Here is a 23,968-nt window from a genome sequence, read left to right as displayed (position 1 = left end):
GGCAGTTTTCCAATTTACCTCAGTCCATTTTAAATGAATGTGGGCTCTAAGAAGGCAGCAGTGTTTCTGGATCATTTTTATATCTGGTTTGTTCTTTGCACAGAAAACGATAGTTTAACTTGCACTTGTGGATGCAGCAGTGCATTATGTTCGACAATGGATTTCAGAAGTGTTCCTGAGCCTGTGCAGTGAGTTATACTATAGAACTGTGTCTGTTTTTGAATGTAGTGCCGCCTGAGGGCCCAAAGATTGCAACCTTCATTAATAGCTTTCAGCCTTGTTCCTTCTCTGGATTCAGATTTTTGAATGTGTTATGAATGATGAAATTCTTAACTCATTTTACATTGAGCAATATTTTGTCCAGCATTTGACTGTGATGTGGTTAATAATGATGTACCTCTCCTCATCTTTACTCCTAAAATAATTAGCCTCCCTCGTATGCTCCTTTTATATCAGGGTTGTCAAACTCAAATAAAAAGTGGGCCGAAATCGTACACTGGGACCTAGTCGCGGGCCAACCTCAATGTCTACTGGCCTCCTTCCTCCCTTATAATGTTCCCTGGTGTCTAATGGCTCCCCTCCAACCCCTATACAATTCCGGGCCCCGTCCTCTCTTATACAGTTACAGTTCCCTAGTGTTTAGTACTTTCCCCTTCCTTATATGGCTCCCCTGGTGATCTAGGGCTTCATTCCAATATAGCTTCCCTGGTGGTCTAGAGTGGGCCAAACATAATGCAAAGTGGGGAAACCATTTGAAAGCCAATTTGAATGGCTCTAAGGGCCAAGTCTGGCTCGTGGGCCAGAGTTTGACATGTATGTTTTATATCCAGTCATGTTACTGACCTGTTGCCAACAAACCTATTTAGTTGTGAGACGCTTCTCTGGGTTGTTTTGTGTTTCAAAGTTATTTTTTTCTATGCAAAATTTTAAAAACATGAATACAACATATCAACAGACTGTAAATAATTGCAACATGTTAAGAATAACAAAGAGGGGAAAAAAAGAAAATCAGAACAGGAAAGAAAGAAGAAGGGGAGCACCTATAGCCTGGTCAATAAGTGCTCATCAATGGAAGAGTGTTCAAGCTTAATCCAGGGATCCCAAATCTTCCGAAATTTACCATAAGAATCTTTTCAAATGTTGGTCAATTATTTATCATGAAGGAATTTATAAACATTTCTGAAGGCAAAAATATGATTGAGTGCTTTTACCAATTTTTGGTGATAGTCATGGATGGCATAAGAAGCACCAGGACAGCAAGTTTATTTTGAGCCTCCGTTAAGGCCTTCATTTTCTCAAGTAGAGGCTGCTAGGAGATTTTGGGAATAGCAGCCCCAAACAGGGAAGTGAGGAGCCTGTAGACCTTGCTGTGAAATCTGTTTAGCCAAAGGAAGTTCCACTGAATATGCAGCGGGTGAATATGTGCTCTACAGCCGCTGAAACAGTAGGGGTTGGCTCCCACATGTAACTTGGCAACCCTGACAGGGACCAAATACCATCTGGTCAGCACCTTATATGCTGCCTCCATTGTATGGAGAGTGTTTGAGCATTTGGGGACCCGATTCCAAATGCTTATCCATTCATCTTTACTTTCATGTCCATTAAAATGACATATGGAGGCAGCCATATTTGTTTCCTTTTGAACAATACTAGTTGCCCTGGCAGGCTGGCTAATCTATTTGGCTGCAGTAGAGTTTGAATAACACCAGAAACAAGCATGCAGCTAATGTTGTCAGATCTGACAATGTCAGAAACACCCAATTTTCATATGCTTGTTCAGGGGTATATTACTAAAAGTATTAGAAGCAGAGGATCAGCAGGACAGCCAGGCAACTGGCATTGCTTAAATGGAAAAATATGGCAGCCTCTATATCCCTCTCACTTCAGGTATCCTTTAAGGTCAATCTCTCTCTTGCCTACATAAGCATGTAAAGATGGTGAGTCCAAGCATGTTTTCTTTGGGTTTTTCAGGGCTGTGGAGTCGGAGTCGTGATTGAGGAGTAGGAGCAATTTTGGGTACCAGGAGTCGGAGTTGGTGGTGTAATAAACTGAGGAGTCGGAGTCGGGAATCGGATGATTTTTGTATCAAATCCACAGCCCTAGTAAGTTTTAGCCTAAGGAGTCGAAGTCAAAGCTATTTTGGGCACTGAGTCTGAGTCAGTGATTTCATAAACTGAGGAGTCAGATGATGTTTGGACCGACTCCACAGCCCTGGTTTTGTTTTTTTACCATTACACCTGTCTTTGCTGCAAGTGTCTAACATTTTTGAAATGTGCTACTGTCACTAAATTCAAAATGAGAATGCAGTTTTCACAAAACTTCTCAGTTTCAACATTTGATATATGCTGCTTTTGATTACTTATCTCTTAAGTCATTTTAACCAGATTTACACTTAAACCCTCCCAGCTCAAAGAGGTAGGGATGTCTCAGGATGACACACTGCCTAATACCTGTATACCGGGGAAGGTAAATGAGATGCAGTTTGACTAAAGTTGATGCAGAATTATGCACACTTTTAATGGTATTCATGCAGCTTGAAGATGGGACAATCATATGAAGTAATGGCGGTAATTCTTGTTCAAGCTTGCACATGAAAATTAGCACAATTCTGCAATTAATCTATTCAGTTTACATAGGTGTTTTCTGGACTGCCAGGGTGGTATCAGGATTCGCAGTTGGAAAACAACTTCATACATTTGCTCTACAAGTATTTCTGTTGTGCAAAACTGATTCACTTTTTGTCCACCGCATTACTTTAGGGTAAAAGGATGACACTTTGCTAAGCAAACAACAGATTCTAGAAACATGCACCAACTGGTTCAGCAACAAGACGAGCTTATGAAACATCTCTAAAAGTATATGGGCAATATAACAACTGCATTATGAACTCAAGGCCAAAATCATAACTTGACAGTCCATACCTAACTAGCCTATTTTCATTTGCATGCATTTAATGAGAAAGAGTTGTCTAGCCACAGCAAGAAGAAAACTTTTCAGCACTGAATACAGAAGTGTGGCCCCCTTACCGCAACAGATCCGGGGGGGGGGGGGGGGGGGCTATTGGGGACATGGCAGCTCCGATAGCCAGGATAAACTCCAGTGAAAGAAAGGGTGCTTAGTTCCCTTTAACCACTCGCCGACCGCCCCCAGCCGATGGGCGGCGGCAAAGACTGGGCCTAAACGACCGCAATACGCCCATCGGCGGCGGCAGGCGTGGTTATGCGGCGATCGCGTCATTTGTGGCGCGATCAGCCGCCGGCGACTGGCTCCGCCCCCCTCGCGCTGTAACCTGCCGGCCGTTCGGAAGCGCCGGCGGGTTACTAGCACCCGGATCGCCCCATGTACTTAGTATAATAGGCTTTGTAATGTATACAAAGCCTATTATACTGGCTGCCTCCTGCCCTGGTGGTCCCAGTGTCCGAGGGACCACCAGGGCAGGCTGCAGCCACCCTAGTCTGCACCAAGCACACTGATCCTGCCCCCCCCTTCCCTCTGATCACCCATAGCACCCCTAAAGGAATACCTTGGGGTGTCTTCTTTCTAAAATGGGGTCACTTGTGGGGTTCCTATACTGCCCTGGCATTTTAGGGGCCCTAAACCGTGAGGAGTAGTCTAGAAAACAAATGCCTCAAAATGACCTGTGAATAGGACGTTGGGCCCCTTAGCACACCTAGGCTGCAAAAAAGTGTCACACATGTGGTATCGCCGTACTCAGGAGAAGTAGTATAATGTGTTTTGTGGTGTATTTTTACACATACCCATGCTGGGTGGGAGAAATCTCTCTGTAAATGGACAATTGTGTTTAAAAAAAAAATCAAAAATGTGTCATTTACAGAGATATTTCTCCCACCCAGCATCGTTATATGTAAAAATACACCACAAAACACATTATACTACTTCTCCTGAGTACGGCAATACCACATGTGTGACACTTTTTTGCACCCTAACTGCGCTAAGGGGCCCAAAGTCCAATGAGTACCTTTAGGATTTCAAGGGTCATTTTGCGGCATTTGGTTTCCAGACTACTCCTCACGGTTTAGGGCCCCTAAAATGCCAGGGCAGTATAGGAACCCCACAAATGACCCCATTTTAGAAAGAAGACACCCCAAGGTATTCCGTTAGGAGTATGAGGAGTTCATAGAAGCTTTTATTTTTTGTCACAAGTTAGCGGAAAATGACACTTTGTGAAAAAACACAATTAAAATCAATTTCCGCTAACTTGTGACCAAAAAAAAAAAAAATCTATGAACTCACCATACTCCTAATGGAATACCTTGGGGTGTCTTCTTTCTAAAATGGGGTCATTTGTGAGGTTCCTATACTGCCCTGGCATTTTAGGGGCCCTAAACCGTGAGGAGTAGTCTTGAAACCAAATGTCGCAAAATGGCCTGTGAAATCCTAAAGGTACTCATTGGACTTTGGGCCCCTTAGCGCAGTTAGGGTGCAAAAAAGTGCCACACATGTGGTATTGCCGTACTCAGGAGAAGTAGCGTAATGTGTTTCGGGGTGTATTTTTACACATACCCATGCTGAGTGGGAGAAATATCTCTGTAAATAGACAATTGTGTGTAAAAAAAAATAAAAAATTGTCATTTACGGAGATATTTCTCCCACCCAGCATGGGTATGTGTAAAAATAAACCCCAAAACACATACTACTTCTCCTGAGTACGGCAATACCACATGTGTGGCACTTTTTTGCAGCTTAACTGCGCTAAGGGGCCCAAAGTCCAATGAGAATCTTTAGGCTTTACAGGGGTGCTTACAATTAGGCACCCCCCAAAAATGCCAGGACAGTGAACACACCCCACAAATGACCCCATTTTGGAAAGTAGACACTTCAAAGTATTCAGAGAGGGGCATGGTGAGTCCGTGGCAGATTTCATTTTTTTTTGTCGCAAGTTAGAAGAAATGGAAACTTTTTTTTGGGTCACAAAGTGTCATTTTCCGCTAACTTGTGACAAAAAATAAAATCTATGAACTCACCATGCCTCTCAGTGAATACTTTGGGATGTCTTCTTTCCAAAATGGGGTCATTTGGGGGGTATTTATACTATCCTGGAATTTTAGCACCTCATGAAACATGACAGATGGTCAGAAAGTCAGAGATGCTTCAAAATGGGAAAATTCACTTTTGGCACCATAGTTTGTAAACGCTATAACTTTTACCCAATCCAATAAATATACACTGAATGGTTTTTTTTTTTTTTTAATCAAAGACATGTAGCAGAATAACTTTCGCACCTAAATGTATAGGAAATTTTACTTTATTTGAAAAATTTCAGCACAGAAAGTTAAAAAAGTAATTTTTTTGACAAAATTCATGTCTTTTTTGATGAATATAATAAAAACTAAAACTCGCAGCAGCAATCAAAGCTGTATTAGTGACAAGAAAAAGAGGTAAAATTCATTTAGGTGGTAGGTTGTATGACCGAGCAATAAACCGTGAAAGCTGCAGTCTGAATGGAAAAAAAGGCTCTGGTCCTTAAAAGGGACACTTAAGTCAAACAAAAAAAATGAGTTTTACTCACCTAGGGCTTCCAATAGCCCCCTGCAGCTGTCCGGTGCCCTCGTCGTCTCCCTCCGATCCTCCTGGCCCCGCCAGCAGCCACTTCCTGTTTCGGTGACAGGAGCTGACAGGCTGGGGACGCGAGTGATTCTTCGCGTTCCCAGACACATTAGCACCCTCTATGCTGCTATATGGTATATGATATATGCTATAGCAGCATAGATGGCGCTATTGTGGCCAGGAATGCGAAGAATCACTCGCGTCCCCAGCCTGTCAGCTCCTGTCACCGAAACAGGAAGTGGCTGCCGGCGGGGCCAGGAGGATTGGAGAGAGATGGCGAGGGCACCGGACAGCTGCAGGGGGCTATTGGAAGCCCCAAGTGAGTAAAACTTTTTTTTGTTTGACTTAAGTGTCCCTTTAAAAGGCGAAAAGACTGTATTCCTCAAGTGGTTAAAGGCTCACCTATCCGACACTCCTGGTTTCCTCCAATGTCCACCATCACCATGAGCACCCGTGACACTGGTGCATGTTGTGACTTTACACCACATGCTTAGTCATGCGGTACAGGCGCTTGTAATAATGACATACACCTGGGGAGGCGGGGAGTCATGCTGGCAGAGAGGCGAGACTTTAATGGCCCATACTCACGGGCAACTGTTTTGGCCTGTCGCCAGCACACGTGAGCATGTGCGCGACAGGCCGGCGACAGCTCGTCGCCAGGTCCCTCCGCATACACACGGCGGAGGGACCTGGCAACTGATGCGGCGGAAGCTGTCGCTGTTGCTCCTCCCCCCGCCGGAAACCCAATGTATTTCTATCTTGTTGCTGTCGCTAGTCCCCATACTCACGCGGACTAGCGACAGTTGCGGCGGAGTTGCGGCGGCGACTGTTGCCAGGCGATTGAGCGGTTCAATCGCCTGGCGACATCAGCGATGAGCGACAGTTCGGGGTGCGCGCCCGTGCAACGCCGCATACTCACGGGCGGCCTGTCGCCGCAACACGCGCGCGCCGCGTGTTGCGGCGACAATTTTAGCCCGTGAGTATGGGCCATAACACTGAGCCAGGACAGGAAGGAGGGGGGGGGGGGGGTGATGTGGGGGGCACGCTAACACTTTGGAGGCAGCCTGGCCCAGACACATGCACACATCACATGCGGCGACAGGGCGATTTCCAATAAATTTCATGGAAATTGGTATGCACTGTGTGTGAACAGGCAATAGATCCCTCTCTGATCAGATGCAATCAGAGCGGGATGTGTCTTAATAATGGTCAATCTGACCATATATTGATTGATGTACGGCCAGCTTTAATCCATCTTCTGTTTACCTATAAACAAAGTCTGTTCCATAGCAATCCTCCTTGCCAAATCCACTACTGCTAACCTGGTGACTGGAATTCAGCTAAAGGTTTCCATACACCTCTTGATCTGACATCATGTAGCTTCCTCTCTTACTGAATCGCGCGCACACACTCTGCACACCGATTTCAAATAGATTTCACAGTTAAATCTATTCAAAATCGTACTGCCACCACATGTAATGTGTGGGTGTGTGGTCATCCGTCCAGGTCCTTGGTGAGTGTTGCAGGCTTATGTAGCGACTTCAGTATATACGGCAGTGTCACATGGTATAAATGCTTGCAGTGGCAAAAAAAAAAAAAAAAACCCAAAACCCCGCCAGTCACAGAAGGAGGCTGGAAATCACGCCGGCGTGACAGGTGAGCCTGCAACACTCACCAAGGGCCCGGGGTTGGGGTACACATACATTTGGGGGAGGCTGACCAGGGGTCCGGCTGTCATCAGGAAATCTAAAACAGTTACCACGGCGCACACAATCGAGGCCTTTTTGACCTTTTTATGTGTAGGAGGGGCAGGTGGAGATTACTTAAAGGGGAACTGAAGAGAGAGGTATATGGAGGCTGTCATGTTTATTTCCTTTTAATCAATACCAGTTGCCTGGCAGCCCTGCTGGTCTATTTCTCTGCAGTAGTATCTGATTAAAACCAGAAACAAGCATGCAGCTAGTCTTGTCAGATCAGACTTATAAGTCTGATCCACTGAAACACCTGATCTGCTGCATGCTTGTTCAGGGGCTATGGCTAATAGTATTAGAGGCAGAGGATCAGCAGGGCTGCCAGGCAACTGGTATTGTCTAAAAGGAAATAAACATGACAGCCTCCATATACCTCTCTCTTCAGTTCCCCTTTAAACCCTAGCCAGACAGTGTGCAGTGCTGCTCTGTTTTTATGACTGACGTGTTTCCACACCATTCCTCCCGTCAGTCTGTTATAGCCCTGTCAGTCTGTCATTTGTTAGTAAGTATTGTCAGTCACAGCCCTGCCAGTCTTGTTAGTCGCAGTCCTGTCAGGTTCGCTACGCAGTCAGTCCTGCTGCCTGTCAGTCAGTATTATCAGTCTAATCCGACCTGCCAGTACTTTCCAGTCAGCCCCTTACCCCGATCTGTCCTGTCAGTACTTCCCTGCAGTCTTGCCATTACTTCCCTCCAATCAGTCTAGTTCGTCCTGCAAGCCACCCCTTCTAGTGTTTCCCTCTAGTCTTTCTCAACTGGGGTTCTGCGGAACCCTAAGGTTCCATGAGAGCCTTCAGGGGTTCTGTGGCAATTTACCACTTCTGGGGGACTAAATAGCCCTGATTCCACATTTTCGTGCAACAAAATAGTCCTCTATTGATGCGACCAGCAGATTGATTTTATCCACGGCGCATCACTAAGCTCTCCTATATGCCAGCTGAAGTGAGCACCATGCAATTTAAACAGAAGTTGGCAGGTGAGAGTAGAAATTGTGCCGGAGATGAACCCGGGCTTGTGTGACAGCGAGTGAAGCACGGATGGACAACGCAGGCTCACAGCAATCCAGAAGAGAAGATGCCATGGAGACAGATGGGGCAGAAAGGAAAATGAAGGCAGTGGAGGACAGTGAGTAAGTGACCCCGGGTAAAGAAGTCCAGTTTAGTTTCAGTGATTTTAGCATCATATTACCCACAGAGCATGAATCTTAACAGAAACAAGGGGAGAAATGGGGACTTAAAAAATAATAAAATCCCGATTGATCTGTACTGCCTGCCACTCCTGCCAGTACTTCCCTTCTGTTCATCCAGCCTGACCTTCCCACAATGCAGGATTTGCCCTCCTGTTTTTCACATCACCGGTGGGACAGTCCTGGGGTTGTGTTCTGGTGGCCACTAGCCAGCAAAGCCGTCCATCACCTCCTAGCAGTGATGGCCCATCACTCCTTGTGGGGTGCTCTGGTGAAGAGCCATGTCACTTAATCCCATGCCCTGGGAGCACCCACACCAACCTTTGGTGCTGATATCAACAGAGCCCTGACATGTATTGACCCCTCCTTGACCAGTCATGATCCTCTTGTTCCTATTGTACTACCCCCAAAAAGGCAGAAATATGTAGATTTATAGTAATGGGGTGTTTATACTTTGATTTAGGGTTCAGGCTAGTAATAGTCAATACTATTTTTTTAGTACATTTTACTAATAATGTTTATTAAATCATCTATAAGCCCCACCTTCCTTCAATACTACTTCAAGTACCTTCAATGTTTATAAACCATAAGTAAATGGGAAAGTTATACACAATGCTCACTCTGCATTGGGGGGTGCACCTCTAAAACACCTGCTATACAGAAACAATTTTGCTGCCGAGATTTACGTAGGCTTTAAAATAATGAGTTTAACAAACGTGATAAGTTCCTTAGCAACTGGGGTCCCTGGTCCTCTGAGTTTTCCAGGTAGTGAGACTATGTGTACTTTATGGGCAAGACCCTGAACTTAAGATTTTTTGATCCCTTTACTCAGCCTAAGTTTATTGCGTGATCATGTCCTTCAAAATTCATGACATTCCATTTTCTAACCCAATTTCCTACATGCAGTACTTATTTGTTTTTGATCTATTGTTGTGATAAAAAATAATGTAACTAAAAGAAAGTTGAAAAAGAAAAACGTTTATTAAGTCCAAAACAGGTTGTTCAAGTGCAGTTCTTAAGGGACAGAATAACATACTCACAATCTCATTTCCGAAGGGTGTGCATCACTGTCCTCCCCAATCACTATAATACCTTTCAGTTTTACATTCCCTGTGAACCTAACAAGATGCAAAATAGCACATTATACAATGGGCCACACAGAACAATGTAAATAACTAACTAGGAGATTGCAACTGTACAGAAGAAATACTCACGGAATGTTGAAAAGTAGTTCCTCATCATCATCGCTTTCTACAAACTGAGGAAGAAAGGTAGAATCAAAGGAACAGTTTTAGTGAAACCAAGTCAAAGTTTTCATGTTTTATATATACAATGAGGGCCATTATTACAGTATTTGATCTGCACTGTGTATGCTCCCTGATTCAATAACTACTATTAGTACTGATCTCACTGCAATAAATCTTTCTCCACATTTAATCTTTGTCACGTGTCGTAGGATGGTGATTTGAAGTGTAAAATTGGTGGGCAATTATTATTTGGCAGGCTAGATTTAGCCATATCACTTATCACCTACTGCTTGTCTTGCTAATATACGGTAGATATTTTTATTAATTTGAATGGTGTTTTCAACATTAAAGTAAATCTAAAGCAAAAATAAAAAATACAAATCTGATACTTACCTATGGAAAGGGAAGGCTCTGTATTCTATTGAGCCTTCCTGTCCCCTTGTTCCTGCACTGTCATCCCTGTTCCATGGATTTGACCAACTGGTCAAATGTGCCTTAACCACTTGCCGACCGCGCACTCATAATGCGCGTCTGCAAAGTGGTAGCTGCAGGACCATCGACGCAAATCTGCGTCGCCGGCTGCAGGCTACTTAATCAGGAAACAGCCGCTTGCGCGAGCGGCTGCTTCCTGTCAATTCACGGCGGGGGGCTCCGTGAATAGCCTGCGGGCCGCCGATCGCGGCTCGCAGACTAAATGTAAACACAAGCGGAAGTAATACGCTTTGTTTACATTTTTACAACGCTACTAACAGTAGCAGCGTTGTACCAGATCAGCGATCCCAGGCCAATCAGCGGCCGGGGATCGCTGTCACATGACAGGCAGGAGCCTGTTAGAGGCTGCACAAGACAGATCCGTTCCTGTGCAGCCTCCGATCTCCGGGGCAGGGAGGGAGGAGAGGGAGGGGGGGAATCCTGTGGTGGAGGGGTCTTTGAGGTGCCCCCCCCCCCCGCCAGCCACACGCAGGGAGGAGCGATCAGACCCCCCCAGCACATCATCCCCCTAGTGGGGAAAAAAGGGGGGCAATCTGGTCGCTCTGCCTGTTGTTTGATCTGTGCTGGGGGCTACAGAGCCCACCCAGCACAGATCTTCTAAAACAGCGCTGGTCCTTAAAGGGGGGGGGGGGGGTAAAGGCTGGGTCCTCAAGTGGTTAAGGGACCCTTGGTAGGATTCAAGAGCACTCCATATTGCGGTGGGGAATAGTAGAAAGCTCCCTTTATAATAAGGGGGACCTTCAGATACCCATTCCCACCCATGGGGATGGTATATTAAAGGTGGCCATACACTTATAGATTTGCAGCAGATTCGACCATCAGATAGGTTTCTGTCAGATGCATTTTCCATCCTGTCAGATAGATCAAATCGATCGATTGGCTGATTCCAAAGAATCAATTTCTGATCGATCGCTTCTATAAAATCGATTGATCGATGGATGGTTGAAATCGACCAGGGTATGGGCCCCCTTAACTTTATCTCAGGAAGCAGTGGGGCTTGGGGACTGTTTATTAAAAAAACTTAAATTAACCTTGGGAGTTCCCTTCTTACCCTGGAAATTTGGGGTCTGTAAAAGGCTGCAAAGTTATCAAGAGTTAAATGTAATGAATTTGTGGGCATCTTTACAGTCAGCAAACATGTGAGGTTTCCTACTGGCAAATTTAGATCCTTACCTCAGGAGGCAGAAGCCTCTAGATCCTAAAGAGGCTTTCACGTCTCATACATCACCTCGTTCCAGGGACCTCAAAAAGTGGGCTTCCAGCGCATGCACACTAGCACCGTCCCGCTGCTCAGACCGATCTGACCCAGCTAATGCACCTCTGGAGGAGGATGAGAGAAGCCTCTTAAGGATCCAGAGGTTTCCCCTTCCCAAGGAGCACATTTTTGCGCTACCCACAGTATGATGTAGTACAACAAAAATTTGCTTTCCTAAAACAGAAAGAATTTGCGATAATTCAGGTTGGAGTGAGCTCGAGATGTCTCCCAGAGCACCACTGCTGAATATATGCAAATTAACCATTGTACCCTTAGAAGCTAAACACACCTCCAGTACCGCTGGATTGCAATGATGTGTCAGCTTGTTAAATTGTACAGAGCCATAATAATCCAACATGCATACAGACTGTTTCGGATTGTTTGATCCTCATCAGTGCATGGCATGGATTAATTTGGCTCTATGGAGTAGGGCTTGTAAACCGAGAGGTACAGACTAACCAGCAAGCTCATGGTGACCCAGAACTCATTGGAGTGTGTAAGGGACTACAATGCTCCTAAAAGCCCCCTTACTAAGATGTTAAGAAAAACAAAAATTTGCTTTCCTAAAACAGAATTTGCGATAATTCAGGTTGGAGTGAGCTCGAGATGTCTCCCAGAGCACCACTGCTGAATATATGCAAATTAACCATTGTACCCTTAGAAGCTAAACACACCTCCAGAACCGCTGGATTGCAATGATGTGTCAGCTTGTTAAATTGTACAGAGCCATAATAATCCAACATGCATACAGACTGTTTCGGATTGTTTGATCCTCATCAGTGCATGGCATGGATTAATTTGGCTCTATGGAGTAGGGCTTGTAAACCGAGAGGTACAGACTAACCAGCAAGCTCATGGTGACCCATGGTGATGTAGTACAGTATAGAAAATTTCTACCCAATGTGCATGCCCAGAATTCTGGGCAACATTATTTGAGCTGCCCAGGGTTCTGAGCGTGAGCATTGACAGGGGGCTAAGAGCAGCACTGTCTGACAAAAATGTCCTCCATGCATGGTTCTGAAACAATGAGTTTCAGTTACACATGCCTGTGATGACACAGAATGATAAAGCACTATCTGACACGGACCATCTTACATGCACGATTGTATGCAGCTGGGAACTGTAGCAATCAAGCTCTGCAGGAAGCACATTTGGTCCAATGTGCAAACAAGTCAGAAAAATTTGCACTAGTGGTCACATTCTCTGTACAACAGCCTGTTAGAATTTATAAGTTAGCCTGCCTACTATTTATAAAGTGCTGTTAGAAATTGGAACTATTAGTTCATGTCTGAAAGGTAAGCTTGTCGAGCAATGTGTGCCATCTAATTGCCAGTGGTGCTCACCGCCAAGTCGTGATCACGCTTACGCGTGGATTCACGACCATTTTGACGCATTCCGCCTCGGACACGAAAATCCGTGAATAGATTTTCAACCACGAAAATCTACTTCGGCTTCGCGTGAATGCGGACAGAAATCCGCATTCACGCTCGTGAAACCCGGTGCTGAAGTCATGGTTTGCGGAAATGTGTCAAACTATGCGGAAGTGACACATTGCAGGCCAATCAGAGTGCCCCAGCCAGGCCCTAGCAACCAATCACAGGAGGGGAGCTATGCCCTCCCCTCCTGAATATAAAGCGGCGGCCATGATGGAAAAGCTCTGTCCTTGCTAGACTGTGGTGCTGAGAGGATTATCTCCAGGCCATTGTTCTTTGAGCAAGTGCATTTATTGTGTTAAAAACAAAGCGTTTTTTTTGCTAACACTGCTCTTATACTGTACACAGTTAGCTAGTCAGTGAGTGATTGCTGTAGTTAGTTGTAGTCAGTGTAGTGTAGTGGGAGTGTGGGAGTCTAGTGATTATTTAACTGTGTGTAGTGCTGTGCAGGCAGGTTCAGTGCTGCAGTGTAGTGGGAGTGGGGATTATCTGTGTGTAGAGTGCAGGCAGGCAGGTTAGTGCAGCTGCAGTGTTCACTTGTATATTCCAGTGACAGTTATACACTTGTACTATTTGCAGGCAGCCAGTCACACCGCCGGCGCCGCCACTCTCTGCCAGCGCTGTTCATTCATTCTGTCAGTGACCTTGTGCCGTGCCCAGTGCCCACTGCTCGCTCGCTCGCATATGAGCATCTCATTACACAGTGTGACATCCTTGTGTGCCCACTGCATCCTTCAGTGACCTAGTTGTATATCCAGTGCCCACTGCTGTGCCCACTGCATCCTTCAGTGACCTTGTACTGTGGCCACTGCATCCTTCAGTGACCTAGTTGTATATCCAGTGCCCACTGCTGTGCCCACTGCATCCTTCAGTGACCTTGTACTGTGCCCACTGCATCCTTCAGTGACCTAGTTGTATATCCAGTGCCCACTGCTGTGCCCAGTGCATCCTTCAGTGACCTTGTACTGTGGCCACTGCATCCTTCAGTGACCTAGTTGTATATCCAGTGCCCACTGCTGTGCCCACTGCATCCTTCAGTGACCTTGTACTGTGCCCACTGCATCCTTCAGTGACCTTGTACTGTGCCCACTGCATCCTTCAGTGACCTAGTTGTATATCCAGTGCCCACTGCTGTGCCCAGTGCATCCTTCAGTGACCTTGTACTGTGCCCACTGCATCCTTCAGTGACCTTGTACTGTGCCCACTGCATCCTTCAGTGACCTAGTTGTATATCCAGTGCCCACTGCATCCTTCAGTGACCTTGTACTGTGCCCACTGCATCCTTCAGTGACCTTGTACTGTGCCCACTGCATCCAGTGATTCATTACTAGCAACATGTCTGGCAGGGTTTCGCAGGGTGAGAGGAAAGGGAGTTCAATTGCCTCAGCCACTTCTGGGACTGCTCCACGTCCAGGGAGAGGACGCCCAGCTGTACGTGGTCGTGATGCAGCAGAAAGGGGGGCAGCAAAGCCTGGGCCGAGTCAGCGGACGCCATTGTCCAAATATTTTAAAGTTTCTGGTCCCCGTGTGGTGGTTGAGCAAATGGAACCTGACGTACTCATGGACATCATGACTTCCTCCCAGACCTCTACTGTGAGCACCACTCCAAGCAGTAGCAGCAGCAGCCAACATCCCACGCTTGTGACATCCACCCCAGCACCCACTGGTCAGCAGCCCTCCCAGGATGACAGCGTTCTGTCCCTCAGTCCGGCATCTGGGAACCTGCTGATGCAAGAAGCTCAGGACTTACTGGGGACTGATGTGGCAGAGATTGAGATCGGGCCACAATCACAAGCGTTGTTGAGTTCTGGTGATGAAGAAGAGGGGTCTGTGTCTGGGGATGTAGGGACAGAAGAGGAGGCGGGGGAGTCAGAGGAAGAGCTGGATTATGATGATGCTGCTGATGATGACGACGTTGTGGACCCTAACTATGTGCAGCCTGCTGAGTCCGTGGAAGAATGGTCAGAGGCAGAGCAGGATGACGAGTCACCTCGGCCTAGGCAAGGATATCGCCATATGTCAGGCAGGGGCATCGGCAGCAGTGGGCGTGGAGGAAGTAGACAGGACACTGCTTCAGCCGGCACCACCACCATGCAACCCCCGGCAACTACTACCACACATTGCTCCTCTGCACCCTCTGCTAGTGGGGACCGCAGTAAATTAAAGTCACCAGTGTGGGATTGCTTTGAGGAATGTACTGATGACAAAAGGTATGCGGTGTGCAGGTTATGCAGCAAAAGATTGAGCCGTGGGAAAAGTCTGAGCAAGATGGGTACCTCATCCCTCCAGGGCCACCTGAGAAGCCGCCACTGCCGCGAGTATGCGGACTTTAAGAGGAAGCAGGCACTGCTGGCAGGGGTTCCTGAGAGCAGAAGGCCCACCAGCGCAGCAGCATCCTCCCTCCCTCAGAGTCGTGAATCCTCCACAGCAGCAGCAGTAGTAGCACGCAAGCGCTCTTCCACCTCGGCTGCTCAGGACACAGACATTGAGGCTGGCAGCCAGTGTTCGTCTCTCTCCTCTGTCTCCCCTGCATCAGAATCAGAATCAGAATCAAGTTTAATGGCCAAGTACAGGGGTTTGTACCTGGAATTATTTTTAGCACATACAAGCTCAAGTAGTACACAAGACAAGATATACAGTAATGTAGGCTAACAGATAGGCAATAGTAGTACCGGAAGACAATAGAGTACTTAGTAAGTCATCCCAGCGTCGTCAGACCCTGCTGAGCGACACCTTTCAGGGTCTGACCAAGCCTCTGCCTCCAAGCCACAGGCGGATCCGCAAACTAAATGGCTTGCTGGCCCGGGCCATGGCATCACAGCTGCTTCCCTACTCCCTGGTGCAGGAGGGGAGCGCCATGCGGACGCTGCTCCAATTTGGCATCCCCGAGTGGCAAGTCCCCAGTCGCCACTATTTCAGCAGGAGCGCGATCCCAGCACTCCACAAGTTTGCGGTGGAAAACGTGGCCCGTTCCCTGGACTACTCTGTGGGCAAGCGGGTCCACGTGACCATGGACTCGTGGAGTAGCAGATTTGGGACAGGTCGCTACCTGTCCTTTACGGCCCACTGGGTGACACTGATGGAAGGGAGGGAGGACAAGAGCGCATCAGCCCAGCTAGTGGTGCCACCACGCGGGATCAGGGGGGATGCAGAAGGGTCCTGTCACGACACTCCCTCAGCACCCGGAAAGCAAGCTCGCCTCGGCAGCAGCAGCGCCAAACCTCGGCACTGCCAAGCCCTTTTAAAATTGGTGACCCTGGGGAAGGAGAGGCTTACGGCCACCAACGTCCTGGCCGCCCTCAGGAAGCAGGAGCGGAGGTGGCCGACCCCCAGAGGCCTGGAAGTGGGGTATGTGGCAGCCGATAACGGGGCCAACCTGGTGGCAGCAGTGCAGCAGGGAAACCTCCAGCACATCGCCTGCTTGGCCCACGTGCTCAATCTTGTGGTGCAGCGCTTCTTGCGCACCTACCAGGGGATGAGCGAGCTGCTGCAGGATGCCCGGGCGGTGGTACGCTTTTTCCGCCTGTCAGCCACTGCCTCTGCACTCTTGTCCACCTTACAGCAGCAGTATGGAAGACAAGACAAGACAAGACAAATAACATTTATATTGCGCTTTTCTCCTTGCGGACTCAAAGCGCCAGAGCTGCAGCCACTAGGGCGCGCTCTATTGGCAGTAGCAGTGTAAGGGAGACTTGCCAAAGGTCTCCTACTGAATTAGTGCTGGCTTACTGAACAGGCAGAGCCGAGATTCGAACCCTGGTCTCCTGTGTCAGAGGCAGAGCCCTTAACCATTACACCATCAGCCAACTGGAAGGCCACAACACCGGCTGATCATCGACATGCCAGTTCGCTGGAATTCGACTCTGGCCATGTTGGAGCGGCTGTGTCAGCACAGGCTGGCTCTTAGGGCCTACATGCTAGACCCAAGTGTCCCCAGCAACCAGCAAGTCCCCATGATTACTGCCACTCAGTGGACACTGATGCAGCAAGTATGCCTGGTGCTGAGTCCCTTCCTGGAGGCAACCAAGATGGTCAGTGAGGAGCGGGCCTCTGTGTGCCAGTGGGTGCCCTTGGTTTGTCTACTGGAGCAGGCAATGGACAATTTAATTGAGCGTGGGGATGAAGCCCTGAGGCAGTTGGAAGAACAGGAGCAGATGGCAGCACAGTCCAGCTCAGAGGAGGGCTCACAGCAGGTAGTGGAAGAGTTGGAGGTCCCTAACCTGAATGAGGAGGAGGAGCAGAGTGCAGCAGGCGTTGTACGTGGATGGCGGTTTGAGGAGGACAACGACATGGCACAGGAAGAGGACAGGCATGCGTTATGGGACAATGGCGAGGACGAGGAAGATCTTGCTGGCAGGGCCCACTTGTTTCCCATGGCTGTGCACATGTTGTGCTGCCTTCGCAGGGACCCCCGGGTGATCCAGATGCGTTCAAGGGAGGACATCTGGATTACCTTGATGCTTGATCCCCGTCTGAAGGGGAAGCTGGGAGACTTAATGACGCCATCCACCACCGAGCAACGCACAAGGGAGTTGAAGGAGGCCCTTGTGCGCAGACTACTGGAAGCATTCCCCCAGCCTTCCACCCCCACTGTAACTGCTCTGCCAAGCCAGCAAGAGGTGCCTGCCATTGCCACTAGCAGCACAACAACAACCAACAGCAGCAGCAGCAGCAGCAGCAACTGGCGCCCCGGAGACCTGAAGAGCCTAAGCAAGAGCCTGTATGCAGTGCAGCAGCCCAGAACAGAGGTGCCCGCCACAGCATCCACCACCAACCAGCACAAGCAACGACTGACCACCATGGTGTCTGACTATATGGGGTCATCCAGCGGGCTCAATGACACCGACAGCCCCGTGGACCCCTTGGAGTACTGGGTCAAGAGACTGGACATCTGGAGCGAGCTTTCCCAGTACGCCCTGGAACTCCTATCCTGCCCTCCTTCCAGTGTCCTCTCAGAGAGATGCTTTAGTGCGGCCGGTGGCGTGGTCACAGAGAAGCGCTCTCGGCTCTCCCACGCCTCTGTGGACAAACTCACCTTCCTGAAAATCAACCAGGCTTGGGTGGAAGGTGAGTTCCTGGCCCCTATTGTCGGACACAGGGGGACATGAAGTGGCTGCTGCATGTGCTGTTGTTAACTATGCCTGCCTTTATAAAGACATTTACTACCTGCCTAGTGCCTACCTTGGTTAATTTTTTGGTGTTATGGTACTACTACCAGTAAGTTGCCATGGTCCTCCTGAGCTGCTGAACTGACCGCCCGCTTTGTCCTCCTGACTCAGTCGCTACTACACTCTGCGTTCACACTGCCCGGGTCACCGGGTGCATTTAATTTTTTGGCCAGCACTATGACGCTGTGCTACTACTACTGTGCTGCTGCTGCTGAACTGACCGCCCGCTTTGTCCTCCTGACTCAGTCGCTACTACACTCTGCGTTCACACTGCCCGGGTCGCCGGGTGCATTTAATTTTTTGGCCAGCACTATGACGCTGTGCTACTACTACTGTGCTGCTGCTGCTGAGCTGACCGCCCGCTTTGTCCTCCTGACTCAGTCGCTACTACACTCTGCGTTCACACTGCCCGGGTCGCCGGGTGCATTTAATTTTTGGGCCAGCACTATGACGCTGTGCTACTACTACTGTGCTGCTGCTGCTGAACTGACCGCCCGCTTTGTCCTCCTGACTCAGTCGCTACTACACTCTGCGTTCACACTGCCCGGGTCACCAGGTGCATTTAATTTTTTGGCCAGCACTATGATGCTGTGCTACTACTACTGTGCTGCTGCTGCTGAACTGACCGCCCGCTTTGTCCTCCTGACTCAGTCGCTACTACACTCTGCGTTCACATTGCCCGGGTCACCGGGTGCATTTAATTTTTTTGGCCAGCACTATGACGCTGTGCTGCTACTACTACCACCAGTATGTTGCCGTGGTCCTTCTGTGCTGCTGAACTGACCGCCCGCATAGTCCTTCTCCTGACTCAGTCGCTACCACCACTGCACTCTGCGTTCACACTGCCCGTGTCCACTGGCAACTCTGCTGCGATGTCATTGCTAATTGCTGCAAAAAAAAACAAAAATTACAAAAACCTCTCTGGAGCCTTTTTGCCGTCAGCCACTCATCCTCCTCCAGCGGTACCTTCGCCGCCAAGTGCCATTGGAACTCGCCTTCACCTCTTTGACTGCTTAACGCGTATATCCCTTTTTAAAACCACTTATTACCAATTAATAGCCCCATTTAAAGTGTTGATTTCACTTTAAAATCCATTTTCTCTAGAAAAAAAAATTTTGGGGGAATTTTTTATGTTGAAGTTATGTTGCCCCTTATCACCTCGATAATCCATGCTATTTGGGGGACTGTAGCATGTATGGGGGCTTTGTTATTAACGTTAAAAGAAAATCCGCCTCCGGGCGTGAATCCACACGTGATTACGCCATTCACGGAAAAAAATCCGCGTGGTTGCGTGGACGCGACCGCAAATCCGCATGCGGCGAGGCTGAATGCGGATTTTTTTTTTCAACCACGCGGATTTCCGAATTCGTGGATGAGGCACATCCGAGCATCACTACTAATTGCTACACAATGCAACTAAATGGCTGTGTTTGTAACCACATGTGTAACAGAAGTTGACACTGTACACTTACTGCACAACAGGAGATCACCCACGTCGCATCAATGCACTTGCAGGGCACAGAAAGGCATCACCCAACTGCCCATGCAAAGTTCTCGCAGAACACCTGGCAGTTTCACAAGAACATTTGACAGATGGCTGTATTGTTTGTTACTGCTAGTCTAGTTTAGGAAACCCAGCAGGAAAACTCATAGGGAAATTAGACTAACGTGACTTGGTGGATGGACAGCACCATCTCAAACTACTGGGTTTCAGATAGGTTGTAGTAAACAATTTCCACATTAATTGCCCAATCACAACAATTCGGGCTGTAGAGGATGATGTGACTGCCGAAGTGTTCCCTATGAGGTTTCCTTCTGGGTCCCCTAGCGCTTTGCTGTTAACTGTAATAATTCAGCTATAAGTGAACATTTGTGGTTATAAATATGCAAATTATCCCTTTTCGCCCCTGTAAGCATCCATAACCGCTGGTGTATAGCAAGCCTATAGCTTTAAATATTACACAGCCACATCAACCCCACATGTAGACAGCCTGTTTCAGGCTTTTGGCCCTCATCAGTACATGGCAAGGATTGATATGGCTGTATGGGATAGGGCTTGGACCAGTATTTACAAGGGCAAAAAGGGATAATTTGCATATTCAGTAGTGGAGCATTGTGGGTAACCACAAATGTTCACTTATAGCTGAATTATTGCAAATTTCCTTCTGCTTTAAGAAGGCAAATTTCACCAAGCTTTGCTTATTAGTAGGAGGGCTTTTCAGTCTCTTTTATCCCCCTATACGAGTGATGGCGAACCTATGGCACACGTGCCCGAGGCGGCACGTGGAGCCGTCTCTGTGGGCACGCGTGCGGTGTCCGCCACCATCACTAATTAACAACCCCTGCCGCCGAGAACTCCGCATGCCATCTCGTTCACGAACGAGCCGGCTCTAAGAGCCGATTCTCTTCAGCGAACAAGAGGAGCCGATGCCTGCCGAGGGAATAGCCGAAGCTCTGCCCCCACCCCGCTCTGCTCACAGGGGCACCTGGTCAGATGTCAGCACGGGACTTTCGGCTGGCTGCAGGAAGGTAATCGTGGAGCTGCGCGCCGCCGCCGGGAGAGGAGACTTCTGTCAGGTGAGTACATTTTTTTTTTTTTGCAGGTGAAATGTTGCCCACATTGCGTTATTTTCTGCTGACATGTTGCCCACATTGCGTTATTTTCTGCTGTCATGTTGCCCACATTGCATTATTTTCTGGTGTCTGGGGTAACTGTTGCTGCATTTATTATGTAATGGTCATAGTTGGCTATATTTGCTGCTTTGGGGTTACGGTATACTAATAAATAGCATCACACAGTTTCTGCACACCAATGATGAGAATCCTCGTTTCACCACATCATGGCGGAAACACTGCTTTCTTATGCCTCGCTGTTACATCATTACGTCATGGCCATGCCCACTTTTCGGTGTCCATCCAGAAAAATCTGGCTCATCGTTTAATGCCATGATCCACTGCGCCCTGCATTGAAATGAATGGAAGCATTCACAATGCATTTACCATCAATTGCACTCACACCAGGGTCAATAAAATTTTCCACAATACCGCACATAGCTTCTAGCGCGCATACATTTGAAATCGGCGCCGGTAGACTTGGGCACAGGACACAGCCGGTATATGGCTGATCCTGCTTCTGCACAAGTCCGGGCCGTGTTAATTACTATTCCCCCTCCAGGCTGCCATGGATAGTGGGGGATTATATAATTTGGCTTCCAGCGATCGCTGGAGGCCAAATTATTGTGTTTTTTAAGCAACTTCGGCTCCGTCTTCTAACGGCGCCAACATTACTCACTGAGCGTCGCTCAGTTGTGATTCCTTTTATAGTCTATGGTGGCGCCGGCTGCACCCAAATCTAGCAGCGCTCAAAAGCACTGCTCCGTCTAGCGCTAGCTGCACATGCAGCTCCACAACCTCCTAGGGACTCAAACGCAATGCAACGTTGAACCAACAAGAAACGCTCCCAAACGTTTTCTGCTAGGTAGCAAAAAAGCATTTGACCATAATAAAAGGAGCCAGTGGCCAGAAAGCCATCTGACCTCCCCTAACCCCCCCCCCCCAAAAAACACTTTGAGGATCTGCTGTAAAATATCAATGGGACTGGACACAAGAACACTGCTTCGTCAGCATGGTGGCGTTGGGTCCCCATTAGGGCGCTATCTGCACGGAGTTTGTATATTATCCTTCGGGCACTCCAAAAACATGCAGATAAGTTATTTGACTTCCCTCTAAAATTAGCCCAAGACTAATATGTTCCTATGGCAATGGCAGGGATTAGATTGTGAGTCCCTCTGAGGAACAAGGCTATATACTCAATACAGTGCTGCAGAAGATGTTGGCAACTTGGCACTATATAAGTAATAATACATAATAATGGTCACCCTGAGAAGAACTACACTATGTTAATCCAATACTAATGTTAATTCAATACTAAGCGACTGCTACAGCATGCATGTATGTATGTATGTTTGATGAAACTTTGTGTTGCAAACAACAAACCACATCGCTGTGAATAGACACTTTAGTATTCCACACAGGGGGGGGGGGATATTCATATTAACGGCATAAAAGTCACCATAGTACAATGACTCAGCACCCCGTAACAATGAGGAGCATTGCAGTTACCCGAGTTCGGTCTCCCCGCTCCTCCCAGGCTCTAAACACTGTCCTGCCGCTCCCCTCCCGGTTTTCATTCAGGCACTGAAGTTTTTCCAGGTCAATCTTCTGGTACAGCCCGTACTCCACACCGCGCTCAGGTGCATCAGACCTCTCAGCGGAGCAAGAGCAGCCCCCTCCATGACTGTGCCCGTGTGACATGTCTGCCTGCCAGCCACGGCGCGGCCATCTTGCTGCTCCCGATACGTCTATACCGACTCACGTGCCACCCCGCCATCTTACTGCTCTCATTCGGAAAAGCGGCTTCTAATCAGTCAAAAGGGATTCTCACAGGTCTAGGATTCTTTTCTTGTAAAATTACTTAACATTGTACTTTTACATGGTGTAACAGTGCTGGCTGTAAAGCTTGCTACATACACGCTTTCAATTATTATTGCCAATCACCGACCAATTTTACAATTGATAGCAGAGCTGACAAGTAAGGATTGGTTAAGAAACATATTACTTTTTATTTCTTCCGTTTCTGCTGTTGGAAAATTAGGCTATTTGAAGCAGAAGTTGATGACGTTATGGAAGATATTGCACACGTTTAGCTAAAGGTGGCCACTTATGATGCAATTTGCCAAACAATCATTTATAATTGATTATTCTATGAATGATCAGAAATTATCTTTTGGGACCATTAATGGAGAGAACTCTCCTAACCAATCTGATCAGATTAATAAAATCAATCATAAGTGCCTCCAGTAGAGGTTAGCCAGCCATAGGTTAGTCAGCCATAGGTGCCTCCAGTATAGGCAGTATAGGTTAGCCAGCGATAGGTGCCTCCAGTAGGTTAGTCAGCCATAGGTGCCCCCAGTATTGGTTAGTCAGCCATAGGTGCCTCCAGTATAGGTTAATCAGCCATAGGTGCCCCCAGTATAGGTTAGTCAGCCATAGGTGCCCCCAGTATAGGTTAGTCAGCCATAGGTGCCTCTAGTATAGGTTAATCAGGCATAGGTGCCCCCAGTATAGGTTAGTCAGCCATAGGTGCCCCCAGTATAGGTTAGTCAGCCATAGGTGCCTCCAATATAGGTTAGTCAGCCATAGGTGCCCCCAATATAGGTTAGTCAGCCATAGGTGCCCCCAGTATAGGTTAGTCAGCCATAGGTGCCCCCAGTATAGGTTAGTCAGCCATAGGTGCCTCCAGTATAGGTTAATCAGCCATAGGTGCCCCCAGTATAGGTTAGTCAACCATAGGTGCTCCCAGTATAGGTTAGTCAGCCATAGGTGCCTCTAGTATAGGTTAATCAGGCATAGGTGCCTCCAGTATAGGTTAGTCAGCCATAGGTGCCCCCAGTATAGGTTAGTCAGCCATAGGTGCCCCCAGTATAGGTTAGTCAGCCATAGGTGCCCCCAATGTAGGTTAGTCAGCCATAGGTGCCTCCAGTATAGGTTAGTCAGCCAATGGTGCCTCCAGTATAGGTTAGTTAGCCATAGTTGTCTCCAGTATAGGTTAGTCAGCCAATGGTGCCTCCAGTATAGGTTAGTCAGCCATAGGTGCCCCCAGTATAGGTTATTCAGCCATAGGTCTCCCCCCCCCCCCCCGCAGACTGTAGCAATATAGAGAAGGGGGAGCAGCGGTACAATGTAACTCAGCCGCTGGGAGACGGACCCGACTCCTCCCTCTCCTCGGTTCCTCTCCGTGCCCCCTCCACTGAATAGATGTGCAGCGGCAGGGACTTAATGGCTCCCAAATTACTGCCTGAGCGCAGCTTA

The 23,968-nt window shown here is 48.0% G+C and overlaps 1 protein-coding gene across 1 annotated transcript in view; it reads right to left on the bottom strand.

Moving 5' to 3' along the window:
* Window positions 1-22,465, bottom strand: part of PITHD1 (PITH domain containing 1) — a 30,667-nt gene extending 8,202 nt beyond the window's left edge. Inside the window, exons 1-3 of the mRNA XM_068265389.1 lie at window positions 22,220-22,465; window positions 9,717-9,760; window positions 9,543-9,620 (exon numbers count right to left, since the gene is read on the bottom strand). Coding sequence (XP_068121490.1) covers window positions 9,543-9,620; window positions 9,717-9,760; window positions 22,220-22,411 — 314 coding nt within the window. The 5' untranslated portion in view covers window positions 22,412-22,465. The remainder of the gene's footprint in view (window positions 1-9,542; window positions 9,621-9,716; window positions 9,761-22,219) is intronic.
* Between the last annotated feature and the right edge of the window lie 1,503 nt (window positions 22,466-23,968).

The sequence above is a fragment of the Hyperolius riggenbachi genome, chromosome 2 (assembly GCF_040937935.1).
Source record: "Hyperolius riggenbachi isolate aHypRig1 chromosome 2, aHypRig1.pri, whole genome shotgun sequence".
NCBI lineage: Eukaryota > Metazoa > Chordata > Amphibia > Anura > Hyperoliidae > Hyperolius > Hyperolius riggenbachi.
This window is presented reverse-complemented; position numbering and strand designations above follow the sequence as displayed.